The sequence below is a fragment of the Odontesthes bonariensis genome, chromosome 1 (genome assembly GCF_027942865.1).
Source record: "Odontesthes bonariensis isolate fOdoBon6 chromosome 1, fOdoBon6.hap1, whole genome shotgun sequence".
Classification (NCBI taxonomy): Eukaryota; Metazoa; Chordata; class Actinopteri; order Atheriniformes; family Atherinopsidae; genus Odontesthes; species Odontesthes bonariensis.
The window spans coordinates 1,830,446-1,847,785 of NC_134506.1; the positions used below are offsets into that span (position 1 = coordinate 1,830,446).

General features: G+C 44.2%; 1 protein-coding gene and 1 pseudogene across 2 annotated transcripts; one reads left to right on the forward strand and one right to left on the reverse strand.

Annotated features, from left to right (window-relative positions):
* The window catches only part of LOC142382986 (uncharacterized), a 95,263-nt pseudogene that overhangs the window by 9,080 nt on the left and 68,843 nt on the right, over nt 1–17,340 (forward strand).
* On the reverse strand, nt 605–14,621 carry lins1 (lines homolog 1). 2 transcript variants are annotated; one of them, XM_075460090.1, is made up of 6 exons: nt 14,148–14,621; nt 13,972–14,061; nt 12,738–12,870; nt 11,232–11,348; nt 2,916–3,102; nt 605–2,670 (listed from the first exon to the last, which is right to left on the reverse strand). In XM_075460090.1, exons 1-6 carry the CDS (start codon nt 14,469–14,471, stop codon nt 1,857–1,859), a joined length of 1,665 nt encoding a protein of 554 aa, XP_075316205.1. In that variant the 5' UTR covers nt 14,472–14,621; the 3' UTR covers nt 605–1,856. The 2 variants fall into 2 exon arrangements, with proteins under 2 accessions (XP_075316205.1, XP_075316121.1); XM_075460006.1 differs by having other exon boundaries at nt 11,232–11,834.

Here is a 17,340-nt window from a genome sequence, read left to right on the forward strand (position 1 = left end):
TTCAAAATCCTACGCTAGCGCACTCTTCAGTTCTTCTCTAATAACTGACGAAATATATTTTCTCAATGAAGAGAGGATGTCAGCTTTAATTGTTGCGGTGTCCATGCCTGTACTTACTCCAGGTAGAGGTGGGATCAGGTCGGCTTTGCCTGGACTTCCAGCCGAGGAGGTTTTTGGCCTTGTGTTAGACCGACCTTCGTATTTGTATTTTCTGAGATTTGCTGCCATCAACGTCGGTTCTGCATCTCACCGACCTCGCTGAGTGGCGTTACACAGTTATCACATTTAGATTATAATTTCCAGTGTAGGTGTCACATAATATATATTAATAGTCGAGATTCTGCAGGGCATTCGAGTAATGAAAAAGAAAAATACAAGCACAATATGTAATATGTGTGCCTTAATGATTTTGGCATTGGCACCCATAATAACACAGATTGTTCTATTTTCGTACGACATTTCACTACACAGAAACCCTGATGTGTTGTACATTGAAAAACGCAATACACAAGCAGGCAGAAACAGAAATACTGGCAAAAATATCAGAAAAAGAAGCAACATGGACAACAGAAGAGAAGAGGAAAAGAAAAAAAATCACAGGTGGTGAACAAAAACTCATTTAATAAAACATACCACACAGCCAGAAAAATCCCCAAAAACTCCCAGCTGGGCCACAGTATCTGAAAGTACCCTCCGTGCACGTGCGTCCGATTGTGGGTTCAGCTGGAAGACCAGCACCTGAGAGGTGGAAGCAGTTTGGATCTGTCTGCTCAACTCTGTGGAGAACAGGAGAGTAATTCAGTCAGGCCTTTTTCTGTCTTTGTCTTTCCACCATCTTTCCTCATTCTTCTGATCCTTCGTTCTTCTTCATGATTCTTTTCTCTTTTTTTTCCCCATTCTCATTCTGAATTTTGGACCGCGGGTTCCGGGGTTTGACTCGCGGAGGCGGGGCATGACGTAGGCTTACGCTACACTTTCAGCCAATGGTTTGTTTTGTAAGACGATGTAATTATGGGTGCCAATGACAAAGGCAGGGCACACATATTATTGTTTGGTAAAACAAAGAGACTCCATTTCTCCATTCCTCCGTCTCATGAAACATTACACACTCACTGTGTTACAATGTGATGCCACAGTGAAACTTACATCATGTCAGATATAAATTCTGACCAGGGCTGGAGTCATTTAGTGTTTTCAAACTGTTAGTAAAGCCTGAGTTATACTTCTTTTAACTGCCCTTGCACTTGCGTTAATGGCTCGAGACGTTTATGCTTCATTTTGCTTTGTCGGCGGTTGCGTGTGCTGCGTGGCAATTCACCGCCAGGACAGTAGGTGGAGCAGCGGCTTTTTTCAATGACAAGCCTACTACGATGAAAGGAAATTCACCACCAGGACCTCTTCGGCAAGTCTCTCTTCGAGTGGATTCATCACAGACATAATATATTATGTCTATGGGATTCATGCTTTTTCTTCTTCTTCGCTTTCTACCTTGGCGTTTGAAAACAGCGGTCTTTGATTAGGGGATGAAACCGGAAGATGAACACGCCGCCGGATGTGATGTAGATAGTGGCTTGTGCTCGCGTCTTGCGTGAAGTTTAGAAAATTGAGGTGACGCTTGCAACCGCGCAAGGGCTTGTGTTGCGTCTTGCGTCACCGACCATAAATTGGACTTAAGGCTTTGTGTTCTTATAAATTGGCTTATAAATGATCAAAGAGCCCAGATTCTTCGGTCTTTCTGTGTCTGCTCTGTGGGAATGACACACGGATAACAAAGATGTAGAAAGCCCCGTGATTTATTAGAACGCATGAAAATAACAACCTGTCCCAACACGGCACAGGGAGTGTTGTGTTGGTCTTCATCTTGAAAGGTGTGACAGCTGGTTACACTTCTCCACCTGCGACAGGAGCTTTAAGAGAGACGAGGGGTTGTATGGGAAGAGTTTCTTTGCCTGCAGCCTTGTCACCACCTGTCGAAGCTCTGACAAACAGAGAACTGCTCTGTGGAACGTGTCGCCTGTGGCCTGCCCCAGCAGAGGTGCCACGCCACTACATGTTTGCCCCCTCTGTGACGGGGATGCTTTTTGTTCCAGTGTGGACTTCCATTCTCTAAGGAACGGTGTTGATGAGTCGGGGTGTTCCTGTCTGAGAGATACTGATGGTCCATTATCATCCTGTTTAATAACAAAGACATTACATCTATTTCTCATGCATACAGATGTTACCGGATCGACCTCAGGATTCTCAATGCCCTCTGTATCAGACTCATCAGAACTATCATACTCTACAAGGCGAAGCCCACAACCTAAATTGGACCCGCCCTCCAGTGGATTACAACATACAGGCTGGACACAGGAGCTGAGCTCAACTCCATCTGGCCCAGCTTTATGTGTCACTGCAGACCCACCACCAGCACAGCAGTCAGTAGATGAACAGTCCAACACGTGCACGCCTCCACATGCCGCAGTAAAGCCCTGCCAGTCTTCTCTGAGGTACTTGAGGTAAAGCACAAAGTATTCCAGAAAGCAGGTTTCAGTGGAGATGAGGAAGTCGAGGAGGATGCTGTGGTCGAAGGAGAAGCTCTGAAGCAGAAGCACAAAGTGGCAGTGAGGATTGCAGCCAGACGCACAGGCTGCCTCCAACACAGCACCATCATCCAACCCCGAACACCGCCTGCAGAAGAAGAAGAAGAACAGATGAAGAAGCTCCTGTTACAGACAGAGCAACTGCAGCCCAGCAGCTGCAGTGGAGGCTTCATATCCAGCAGTTCAACTCAAACCAGGGGATTAAACACAGAGCAACAAAGTGTCTTTAAAGTGTACGCTGTAAAACCTTTCAATTTTACAAGCTGAGAGGAGTCCCAATCACACAAACGTGTCCTCTTACCGACCGTGTTAGCATGTTAGCATGTGCTGTACCTGTAACTGAGGAATATGCAGAGGAATGTGTTGGCTGCCTCCATCAAGTCATCATCCTGTTCTCCAAACAACAGGCTGATCCAGCAGCAGAGATGAGGGCGCTCCCACAGAGAGGCCCAGCACTGCCTCAGGAAGCCCCACAAAGTGTGGAGATGTCTCCCAACATCGGAGGCTCTGCCCACTCCTCCTGTCAGCACACACAGAGGAAGAGCTGAAAACAGCTGCTCATCAAATACTGGGAGAGCTCAGGGCACCGAGAACGCCTGCTCCCTGACCCCTTTACAGATCCCTCCGTTTGTTGTTCTGAAACTGGAAGCGTACTAAAGAGCAAAGATGACAAACCAACCAATAGACCAACAACAGACCAAACAACAGACCACCAACAGACCAAACAACAGACCAACAACAGACAAACATAAAAAAACAGACCAACAACATAAAAAACAGACCAAACAACAGAACAACAGCAGACCAACCAACAGACAAAACAGACCAACCAACAGACCAAACAACAGACAAACATAAAAAAACAGACCAAACAACAGACCAAACAGCAGACCAACAACAGACCAACAACAGACCAAACAGACCAACAACATAAAAAACAGACCAACAACAGACCAAACAGACCAACCAAACAGACCAACAACAGACCAACCAAACAGATCAAACAGACCAACCAACAGACAAACATAAAAAAACAGACCAAACAACAGACCAAACAGCAGACCAAACAGCAGACCAACAGACCAACCAACAGACCAAACAACAGACCAACAACAGACCAAACAGCAGACCAACAGACCAACCAAACAGATCAACCAACAGACAAACATAAAAAACAGACCAAACAACAGACCAAACAACAGACCAACAACAGACCAACCAACAGACCAAAAACAGACCAACAACATAAAAAACAGACCAACAACAGACCAAACAGACCAACAACATAAAAAACAGACCAACAACAGACCAAACAGACCAACCAAACAGACCAACAACAGACCAACCAAACAGATCAAACAGACCAACCAACAGACAAACATAAAAAAACAGACCAAACAACAGACCAAACAGCAGACCAAACAGCAGACCAACAGACCAACCAACAGACCAAACAACAGACCAACAACAGACCAAACAGCAGACCAACAGACCAACCAAACAGATCAACCAACAGACAAACATAAAAAACAGACCAAACAACAGACCAAACAACAGACCAACAACAGACCAACCAACAGACCAAAAACAGACCAACAACATAAAAAACAGACCAACAACAGACCAAACAGACCAACAACAGACCAACCAAACAGATCAAACAGACCAACCAACAGACAAACATAAAAAAACAGACCAAACAACAGACCAAACAGCAGACCAAACAACAGACCAACAACAGACCAACCAACAGACAAACATAAAAAAACAGACCAAACAGACCAACCAAACAGACCAACAACAGACCAACCAAACAGATCAAACAGACCAACCAACAGACAAACATAAAAAAACAGACCAAACAACAGACCAAACAGCAGACCAACAACAGACCAACAACAGACCAACAACAGACCAACCAACAGACCAAAAACAGACCAACAACATAAAAAACAGACCAAACAACAGACCAACAACAGACCAACCAGACCAACCAACAGACAAACATAAAAAAACAGACCAAACAACAGACCAAACAGACCAACAACAGACCAAAAACAGACCAACAACATAAAAAACAGACCAAACAACAGACCAACAACAGACCAAACAGCAGACCAACAACAGACCAACAACATACCAAACAACAGACCCAACAACATAAAAAAACAGACCAACAACAGACCCAACAACATAAAAAAAACAGACCAACAACATAAAAAACAGACCAACGAACAGACCAAACAACAGACCCAACAACAGACCCAACAACGTAAAAAAGCAGACCAAACAGACCTCCAACAGACCAAACAAACGAAACGAAACAGACCAACAACAGACCAACAGACCAACAACAGACCCAACAACAGACCAACAAAAGACCAAACAGACCAAACAACGGACAAACAGACCAAACTATAGACCAAACAAAAGACCAACAACAGACCAAACACACACCACCAACAGACCAAACAACAGAACAAACAACAGACCAAACAGACAAACCAGACCAACAACAGACCAAAAACAGACCAAACAACAGACGAACCAGACCAACAACAGACCAAACAACAGATCCAACAACAGATCAACAGACCAACAACAGACCCAACAACAGACCGACAACATAAAAAACAGACCAAACAACATAAAAAACAGACCAAACAACAGACCAACAACAGACCGAACAACAAACCAACAACAGAAAAATAACAGACCAAACAACAGACCAAACAAACGAAACCAAACAACAGAACAAACAAACCAAACAACAGACCAACAACAGTCCAAACAACAGACCCAACAACATAAAAAAACAGACCAAACAACAGACCAACAACATAAAAAACAGACCAAACGACAAACCAACAACATAAACAACAGACCAACAACATAAAAAACAGACCAAACAACAGACCAAACGACCAACCAACAGACCAACCACAGACCAAACAAACGAAACCAAACAACGGACCAACAACAGACCAAACAGACCAACAACAGACCAAACAACGGAAAAAACTGACCAAACAATAGACCAACAACAGACCAAACAACATAAAAAACAGACCAAACAACAGACCAACAACATAAAAAACAGACCAAACAACAGACCAACCGACTAACAACAGACCAAACAAACAAAACCAAACAACGGACCAACAAACTAGACCCACAACAGACCAAACAGACCAACAACAGACCAAACAACAGAAAAATAACAGATAACAACAGACCAAACAAACGAAACCAAACAACAGACCAACAACAGACCAAACAGACCAACAACAGCCCAAACAACAGACAAACAACAGACCAACCAACAGCCCAAACAACAGACCAAAAACAGACCAAACAACAGAACAAACAACAGACCAACAACAGACCAAACAAACGAAACCAAACAACGGACCAACAACAGACCAAACAGACCAACAACAGATCCAACAACAGACCAAACAACGGAAAAAACTGACCAAACAATAGACCAACAACAGACCAAACAACATAAAAAACAGACCAAACAACAGACCAACAACATAAAAAACAGACCAAACAACTAACAACAGACCAAACAAACGAAACCAAACAACGGACCAACAAACTAGACCCACAACAGACCAAACAGACCAACAACAGACCAAACAACAGAAAAATAACAGATGACAACAGACCAAACAAACGAAACCAAACAACAGACCAACAACATACCAAACAACAGACCCAACAACATAAAAAAACAGACCAACAACAGACCCAACAACATAAAAAAAACAGACCAACAACATAAAAAACAGACCAACGAACAGACCAAACAGACCCAACAACAGACCCAACAACGTAAAAAAGCAGACCAAACAGACCTCCAACAGACCAAACAAACGAAACGAAACAGACCAACAACAGACCAACAGACCAACAACAGACCCAACAACAGACCAACAAAAGACCAAACAGACCAAACAACGGACAAACAGACCAAACTATAGACCAAACAAAAGACCAACAACAGACCAAACACACACCACCAACAGACCAAACAACAGAACAAACAACAGACCAAACAGACAAACCAGACCAACAACAGACCAAAAACAGACCAAACAACAGACGAACCAGACCAACAACAGACCAAACAGACCAACAACAGACCAACAACATAAAAAACAGACCAAACAACAGACCAACAACAGACCAAACAGCAGACCAACAACATGAACAACAGACCAAACAACATACCAAACAACAGACCCAACAACATAAAAAAACAGACCAACAACAGACCCAACAACATAAAAAAAACAGACCAACAACATAAAAAACAGACCCAACAACAGACCCAACAACGTAAAAAAGCAGACCAAACAGACCTCCAACAGACCAAACAAACGAAACGAAACAGACCAACAACAGACCAACAGACCAACAACAGACCCAACAACAGACCAACAAAAGACCAAACAGACCAAACAACGGACAAACAGACCAAACAAAAGACCAACAACAGACCAAACACACACCACCAACAGACCAAACAACAGAACAAACAACAGACCAAACAGACAAACCAGACCAACAACAGACCAAAAACAGACCAAACAACAGACGAACCAGACCAACAACAGACCAAACAACAGATCCAACAACAGATCAACAGACCAACAACAGACCCAACAACAGACCGACAACATAAAAAACAGACCAAACAACATAAAAAACAGACCAAACAACAGACCAACAACAGACCGAACAACAAACCAACAACAGAAAAATAACAGACCAAACAACAGACCAAACAAACGAAACCAAACAACAGAACAAACAAACCAAACAACAGACCAACAACAGTCCAAACAACAGACCCAACAACATAAAAAAACAGACCAAACAACAGACCAACAACATAAAAAACAGACCAAACGACAAACCAACAACATAAACAACAGACCAACAACATAAAAAACAGACCAAACAACAGACCAAACGACCAACCAACAGACCAACCACAGACCAACAACAGACCAAACAAACGAAACCAAACAACGGACCAACAACAGACCAAACAGACCAACAACAGACCAAACAACGGAAAAAACTGACCAAACAATAGACCAACAACAGACCAAACAACATAAAAAACAGACCAAACAACAGACCAACAACATAAAAAACAGACCAAACAACAGACCAACCGACTAACAACAGACCAAACAAACAAAACCAAACAACGGACCAACAAACTAGACCCACAACAGACCAAACAGACCAACAACAGACCAAACAACAGAAAAATAACAGATAACAACAGACCAAACAAACGAAACCAAACAACAGACCAACAACAGCCCAAACAACAGACCAAACAACAGACCAAACAACAGACCAACCAACAGCCCAAACAACAGACCAAAAACAGACCAAACAACAGAACAAACAACAGACCAACAACAGACCAAACAAACGAAACCAAACAACGGACCAACAACAGACCAAACAGACCAACAACAGATCCAACAACAGACCAAACAACGGAAAAAACTGACCAAACAATAGACCAACAACAGACCAAACAACATAAAAAACAGACCAAACAACAGACCAACAACATAAAAAACAGACCAAACAACAGACCAACCGACTAACAACAGACCAAACAAACGAAACCAAACAACGGACCAACAAACTAGACCCACAACAGACCAAACAACAGACCAACAACAGACCAAACAACAGAAAAATAACAGATGACAACAGACCAAACAAACGAAACCAAACAACAGACCAACAACAGACCAAACAACGGAAAAAACTGACCAAACAACAGACCAACAACATAAAAAACAGACCAAACAACAGACCAACCGACTAACAACAGACCAAACAAACGAAACCAAACAACGGACCAACAAACTAGACCCACAACAGACCAAACAACAGACCAACAACAGACCAAACAACAGAAAAATAACAGATAACAACAGACCAAACAAACGAAACCAAACAACAGACCAACAACAGACCAAACAGACCAACAACAGCCCAAACAACAGCCCAAACAACAGACAAACAACAGACAAACAACAGACCAAACAACAGACCAACCAACAGCCCAAACAACAGACCAAAAACAGACCAAACAACAGACCAATAACAGAACAAACAACAGACCAACAACAGACAAACAACAGACAAACAACAGACCAAACAACAGACCAAAAACAGAACAAACAACAGACAAACAACAGACCAAACAACAGACCAACATGTTTTTAACTGGCTGCCAGCCAGCAGATCACAGTTGGCTTATATTCAGAACTAAACTTTTTACTCGAGCTGAAGTATTTCGAACTTGGCTTCTAACAAATAGGCGACAAATCATGCCGACCAAAATCTGGCACATACAACACTCTTCCAGCTCGGAGCTGTTTAAGGTTGATAAACTGTTCATACTGCACGTTTATAGTCTCATGACCACTGAACACCTTTAACTACAAACCACATTCCCCAGCTGACAGAGCAGAGTGTTTAAGTGCTTTTCCTCACCATCACACGGACACACACACACATTTACAGTATCTGGGTTCTGTGACAAGTCGAGTGAGGAAGCCATGGATCAAACCACCAGCCTCCCAATTGGTAAACGAAAAGTCTACCTGAGCCACAGTAGTTCCCCACAAACTGAAGGATTGTGAATGGGATCTAGATAAGAAGCAGGAAGTATGCAGAGGAAGTGTGGACGTCCTCCTGCTCAGATAATATTCAGCAGCACAGTTACCAGGTTGACAGGTTTGAGGGGGCCGGTGGTGCTGCATCTAAAGGCTGATTTATGGTCGTCTACGGAGACCCTCCTGGACACGCTCTCCGTCGCTTGCGTGCAGCGGCCATAATTCCTATCTATCTATCCGTCGAGGAGACGGAGACCGCAAGGGTTGTGATTGGTTGGCTAACGACATCATTTCCGGAATCACTTTTCCGGTTTAGCTCCTTCCTCTCAGAACAACAGCACTGCCATTTTCCTGAACCTCCCTTTCACAGTTTGATGCTAATGAATCCTGTTTTGTCATCCTGGAATATGTCTGTACCACCAGGGAAGGAAACAATGTCTTGATGGATTGACCTGCTCAGGTGGTCAGCTCACTAATGTGGCTCGAGCTGAAGCAACCCCAGAGGGCACAAAGTGGTGTTCCTAAGCTTCCAGCTGGTTAGTCCCAGTGTGTGGGAATGCTCTTACTTTGATCTAAACTGTCCATGAGTTCCACACTCAAAACTGGATTTAACCACATATTGAAGTGATCAGTCACGATCAATCCAGATGATCTTCTGACCACTTTTCTTCCTGAAAGATGATAGGATCCTTCCAGCCTTTAAGAATGGCTTGGACTGTTCTACAGCCACATTGAATTCAGATTAATTTAGTTTCAGCACGCTCCTCCTTTGCTTTAGTCTTGATGCTGACTAATAATTGGAACCTTCTGAAACAGAGTAACATCTTTCCCATGTCTTCAACATGGTTGGAGTAGAAATGAGAAGCTCCTTCCACTTCTTGTGGCAGCTGAAACATCCTAATGGCTGCAGAAAGGTTCAACTCTTGCCTATTCTCCAGGTTAATGTCAGATGAGGTGTAACCCTGAGACGAGGAGGAAATGGAACAGGAGGCCAGATCATTTACAGGAAGACTTAACTGAGATTGCTCAGTGTTTGGGGGATATTTATTCACAGTAACTGTGGGTGCTATAAAAAAAAACTACAGCCTTGTGTCATGTGGAATGCTGTGGAAGACTTCTCTAATGAGAAGAAAAAAAAATCTGTTTAGAGATGGTTTGGATTTTCTGCCAGCAGATTGTCACAGAGGCCTCCCTCTGTGACACTGTTTTAGAGGACAGCAAACATCCCAGGATGCATCTGTGCACCACATTCCTGACCGTTTAGCGTACAGGCTGCGTTCCTCTGCTGCTGATCCAACAGGAGTCATGGCTCCCATGTGATGTGTCAGCTGATTTAGATTTAGAATCTGATCATTTCTTTTAACTTCCAGAGCTGATCACTTGTTACTTTTGTTCTGTTCATGATTACAGAACTGAGATCACCAAATAAGGATGATTTGCTTTGATCCAGCTTTACTGATGAGCGTCCCGCTTTTCCTTTCCTGTTGCTTTTCTTATCATCACTATTCACTTGTGGTGCAAACAATGTCTTCATATGCAAATGACAAGTTAGAGGAGTGTCTGCATCCCTTCATGGCAAAAAGATGCCAGATGACATCAGATATGTGTGTGTAGAAGCACATATGTACACATCATTAAAAAGCCTTTGGAGCACCCGTTCCCTGGGCTTATTCCACTTGGACAGGTCCAGGGGTCCGCTGACTGTCTGATTCTACTGAATGAGCTACCTTTTCTATCCCCCCTGATGCCACAGACATGTTCCAGGTTCACACCTCAGCCTCGCTGGGATTCTTCAGGATGTGCAGCAGAAGACTTCATGCAGCAGTCCAACATCTTTGAGAAAAGATTCATGCACTGCTGGATGGAAATGAATATCAGCACTTCACATCAAGCTATTAAATGCCTTCAGGGTTAGGGTTAACAAAGAAAATGACTTTTCTTCAGTCTGTGCGTGTACCAGGTGGTTCTCCTCCTGGACTCTCACCTGCTGCCCCGGCTCCTTGGATCTGGAGCTCCACGGACTTGAGCAGAATCAGGCTGATGGCTCTCAGCATCACACCGTCTGGTTTCTGGCCTTCGTCTGCTTGGATGCGCCTGGCCCCTGCAAAGAAAGCAGCAGGCCCTACTTGGACGTTGTACAACCAGTCATCAGCCGCTGCCGCTAACACACACTGAGCCAGCACACTCCTGTCACAGCTCAGCCTGGTGCATTTCAGCCCCAAGGACACCGCTCCTCCCAGAGACCAGTCCTCCCCAAGCTTCTGAAACAGAGTTCTCTTCAGAAGCAGCAGCGTTCGCTTTTTAACAAAAAGCTCACAGGAGCAGCTTATGGTCCTCAGCAGGGCTGAGGAGTGCCTTTGGATTATTGTCTGAGTCCTCAGGCAGACCTCGGTGTCACACATCCACCCGGCTGCAGTCAGCGCCTCCAGCAGGTCCAGCAGGAGGTAGAGAGTGGCTCCCCAGTGCCCGCTGAAGGTCAAATCAACCCAACTCTGCCTCTCCGCTTTGCTCACTTCAAGCAGCAACTTTGAGCTCAAAGCACTGAGGCTGCAGTGGAATGTTTGCAGCAGGTTCCCCAGGACGGCAGCTGGAAGAGAAGGCAGGCATTCAGTCAGACGCTGGTGTCAGCAGGACAGCAGAGCTGGCTGCTCTGACCTGATCTGATCTGCTCTGCTCTGCTCTGCTCTGCTCTGATCTGATCACCATGCTGCTTTTCCAGGTGAAAGTTAAACTCTGCACATTCACTGATTGTGCAGATCATGTGCTGTGTTACTTTGACTGTGTGCTCGCTTTTCACCAGCACACAGTAGCACTGAATGTGGAAGATGATTAGATTAGATTAGATGATGAATCCTTAACATGGGACACACACAGAACGGGTGGGGTCCGCTCTGAAAGGGGGACGCTCAGGACAGGGGACTGGATCACAGCTGGAGGTATCAGTGCAGTCTGCTGTGTGTCTTTTTTTTTTTTTTTTTTTAAACTGGTTCCGTATGAACTGGACCATTTGGAATTGAATGAATTCAACTCGATTGGATTCCGATGAATTGGCCTGTATCTTTGAGGTGACATTTGCTGCTTTGGAAATCAAACTGAATGTTGCAGAGCGGGTCAACACTGGGCCAGCTTGTCCCCCAAACCTTTCACTGTGCACCACTACAGTTCTCCCTTTTTAAAGCAAACAAACCTGCAGGACGTTTCCACCACAGAAGTCCAAACAGCATTTCATGGAAGAGTTTAACACTGATTTAACTGAACAAGCTGGTCCACTGTGGTGTTTGTTCAGTGTCTAAACTCCCGTGGTTTAAAATGAAGCTGCTGCTGCTCCATGCCTTTGTTACCGTGGAGACCCTCTCATAGTTTCCCACTTTTTTCTACTTCCCGTGACTACGCTTAACACACTTGGAGGCGACTGAACCCACTCTGACCTGTGCTTCTGCTCTCTGGAACAGCTCAGAGCTGAACTAAACATACAGAAAAGCAGCTTTACCTCGAGGAGTTCCTTTAAGGAGCTTTTTAAGAACCTCAGTCAGTGACCACAGACAGGCATCCAATTCAGTGCCAGGAGGTGAGCTGTGGAAGGCCTGCACACACTTCTTCTGCCAGATGGAGCTGAGTGTCCCCTGAGGAGGCAGGAAGCACAGTTTAAACACTCACACATCATTTTGGGACGTGTCATACAACATATTCATTCTACCCTTTCTGTAGTGGGGTGTTCAATGACCAGCAGTGTAAGAGGAGATCAGAGGCAGAGTGGCTGTGAGAGGAAGAGATGACCACATGTCAGGAGTGGATGCTGATCATTGGGCAAAGTACAGATGAGCAAAAGAGGGGGGTGGGTCTCAGAGTTTAGAGTAAAAACAAGCCCCTCCCATCATCTGCTCACCAGCAGACTTTATGCTGTGCAGAGATGACCACATGAGCTTTATTCTCCAGCAGACCGTGAGCTTATTGTTTATCATGCACAGCTCCGTTCTGCACATTAACACCACTGTCTCCACTGCGTTGTTGGTTCTGTTGGACTGGGTCTTAGTGTAGCCGTTAGTCTCCACACTAGGAGAAAAGTCTGGAAAGACTAAAGGCTGATTTATGCTTCAGACGCAAAGCCTCTGACGCTCAGACGCGGGTTGTCGTGCACCTCAGAAAAATCCTGACTACGCGACAGACGCACGCAGACCACCAACGGAAGTGCGCAGACAAAAGCGGCTGTGATTGGTCCTCGGTGTGCCTTTCCGGTTGTCTGTGTGGCTTCCTCCTTTGCATTTTCGCCAACTCCAATAAAAGAAGCTGTTCTTCTTCGATGTCGAGCAACTCCAGATCCATATCGTGCATACACTTTTTTTTTTTTTTTTTGAAAGATAAACACTTCCGCCGGCGCCGCCGAAGTTCTCGTCACCGCCCACCGAAATTCTCGCGAGGGGAAACTGCTGTGCGTCCCGAGAAATTCCAGACCGAGGTTGCAGAACCATAACATGAAAAGTGGTTCGCGACCAGAGCAAAGCAACACGTCAAGACGATAGACGCAGAACTATAATCCGCCCTTAACCCCCCAAAGATGTGCAGGCCACTTAACTTTTGCTGTGTAAAGTAAAAATGTGCTGGAGTTGGTACATCTGCACAGCGTGAACAGAAGAGTCCAACCAGCTTCCACAGCTTTGTAGCACAGAAGCATCAACCCCAACAGTCTCGCATCTTTAAGAACACTTTAAGAACTCAGTACTCACAGATTCATTGAGATGGTAGAAAACACACATTGATGCAGTCTTTGCAGCCAGATGTGAGATGATCGGATCCCCAGTTTGAAAATGGTGCACCTATGGAATCATTTATTGTTTTTAAGATTCAAAGCTAAGAGCACCTGTCGTGTTTTTAATCAAGTTTTAGTAGCAGTGGCACTTACAAGCTGTGACATGAGATCCATGTCTTCAAACAGCACCCTGAGGGTCTCCATCCAGCCTGACGCGACCTCTGCAGACGCCCCGCCGCGGAGCATCCTTCCCACCGCCGACACACCGATGCATGTCAGCTCCCACCCGGCTGCACTGCCGGGCTCTGCGTCCCGACCCGGAACCGCTCCGCGCAGCCCAGAACATATCACACCCGCAACGTGAGCGGGGCTGTGTTTGGGGAAGGATCCCCCCAATAAACACGCGTACGTGTCTGTCAAACAGTTAAAGAGCTCTGCGACAGAGGGCTGAGGGCTGCGACTCACTGTGTTGTCCATGCCTCCTCCGACACTCACTTCAGTCTCCAGTTTCCAGTTTCCAGCGGGCGTCAGTCCAACGAAACTCCTTGTTTTTCTCTACGATAACTTTTCCTCTCCTACTTCTTCTTCCTCTCCTTCTTCTTCTTCTTCTTCTTCTTCCTGTTCTTCTTTTCCTTATTAATGGCGGTGTTGGCAAACAAGCTTGAAGTGACATTTACCGCCACCTACTGGAGAGGAGGAAAAACAAACAAAACAAATAAAAGTGAAGAAATAAAATCATATAAACTTGTTGTAGTGGCCATTTGTCCATTAAAAAAACAAATTAAACTTTAAACTAAACTAAATCAGAAGGCCACTGATGCACCATGGGGATGTGGTGTAACGCAGGCAAAAGAAGATTAATGTCCAAACTGAATTCTTAAGTTTTGTGACTATTCATTTCAAAATACTAAAACAAACAAAAGAACAAAGAAAACCATGACTACTGAACTCTCCTTTTCCTTGGTAAAAAACCATTGGCCCACCCAGGTGCATGCTGGTACTCCAGATGCCTACCAACACAAATAACTTCAGGTGCCCAGTGTGACCCAATTACCAAAATATCCTAAACAAATAACTAACAAACAATATTAGCAAAAAATCTAAATAAAGCACTGAAATTAATCAAATAAAGTTACTCATAAAAACAAAAGCTAACTTTACAAATAGCTCCTACACGCCAGCCCCTAATTGTGCATAATATCACACTTACAGTTATCTACAACGAGACGGATCTATTCTGTACGTCGTAATAGCTCTAAATGGACCATCTTCCTGATGAATCTGCAAAACAAAGCACATATTAATTAGAGAAAAAGAAAGAAAAAATAGAGGTACTGTAGAGAAAGATAGAGTCATGATAGCCCCTTTCACACTGCGACCCGCTACCTTAGCGGGTCCAAATTGCACCTTCGACCCGCGTCGAGCAATGTGAACGCTTGGCGTGTTGGTGACCCGTGTCGCCTGAAGCCGAGTTCAGGGGGCGTGGCCTAGTGGCAGAGCGTCACATGAAACACATAAAATGCTGGGCGTGTACAATGACGTAGGCACAAGCCATGCGTATGAGGTAGGGATTAAATACACCTCCAGATTTTCCTTCAGCTTCCGGTTGGCGCCAACAAAATTTGTGCCATTATCCGATCTGATAACTGAGACTGGACCTCGTCTACAGATAAACCTCCGAATTGCATTAATGCAGGAGTCCGTATCCAGTGTATAAGCTACTTCCAGATGCACAGCACGACACGTTAGACATGTAAACAGCAGTCCATATCTTTTAAGATGACTTCTGCCCCTTTTAACATCAATGGGGCCAAAATAATCAATTCCCACATTTGTAAAAGGAGTTTTTTCAGGCAGCACCCTCTCTTCAGGTAAGTCAGCCATCTTCTGCTCAATCAGCTTTCCCCTGTTGCGTCTGCACACTACAGTCACATATTACCTTCCTGGCAGTTGAGTTTGTGTTAGTTATCCAGTATTTTTGCTGTAGCCTGGACAGCATGTGATTCCTCCCCACACACAGAGAAATGAAAGTACAGGACTGTACCTAAAAGAGAACAAATTCATTATCGCTCCAGTGGTACCCTATCATGGTACGAGCAATGTACCTTTAAAATTGGTACATTTTTGTACCTGATTGGTACCAATTTTGTACCTCTAACGGAACATTTCTGCACCCCTAGTGACAAAAATGTACCTCTATGTCCTGGTACAAAAATGTACTGATTAGAAAGACACTGAATTTGTACCTAATGAGGTACAGATGGAGCGACATGCTATTTTGTACCTTTATGAGGCATAAACATACCTATAAAATTGAGACAAAACACTTTACAACCATTCAGAGAAATTTATTAAAACAATTCGTTTACATCTTAAACCATTAATCATGGTGCATTTCATTGACCACTGTTACATTTCTAAACTTTGTAATTAACCACATAACCACAAAATGTGACATTCCAAGTATTCCACTTTCAAATCTTGCTAGCTCTCTTGCTAGCGCTCCAGGATTACCAACCATGCCTTTAAGTGTGTAGTGTACAGGTTCTGTATAGTCCATCTTGCATCTTGGCCTTGCAGTGCTCTTTAATCATCATAAGCTTTATCAAAGAAATCAGACGAGTTCAAAACTTGCTGCAGTTCAGGGCACTTTGAAATGTCAAAACCACTTTTTTCAAGATGATAAGAAATAAACGAATCATAGTTTTCTTTGAAAAAGCAAAAGAGAAATTTGACATCATCAGTAATGTCTTGTTTGACTGACAAATGTAGAAGGTTTTTCTCTCTGCATTTAAGAACAAAGGCAAACAGGTTCTCTCTGAAATCCTGTAATAGTTGATCTAGATTTGGAGTAACAGTTTGCAGATCAGGAGCACTTAGACCAGTCTCTGAATTTTGCTGATCCAGGTTCATGCTGTGTTGGTGTACTGTGGACTCTTCACCAGTGCAGCCATTCTTATCATAAAGCCTGATTCTTACTCGGCGCAACCGCGCAACTGTTCTGGCTCGAGAACCATTAATGACGTCATCGAAAGCGCCAGCCCCTTCACAGTTCCTTCAGCTCATAAGCGCAGTTTGCGCCGAGTATGCGTCACATTTGCAGTTCTCTCCAGACCAGCGGGCGTCACTGTTGAGGAAACAAGCTGAAGAACCGGACGAAGAAAAGCATACGAAGAAAGCATACACAATGCCACCTGTGGTGTCACGTCAGCAGAGGCTGGCACATCTGATGCGGAATGAATTTACTCTGGGTGTAGAACTGTATATGTATCTCAGAGCTAAGCGGCTGCGGCAAAAACAGAAGAGAAGGTGGAATGTTCGTCCTTTGCAACAAGACGAACTTTGT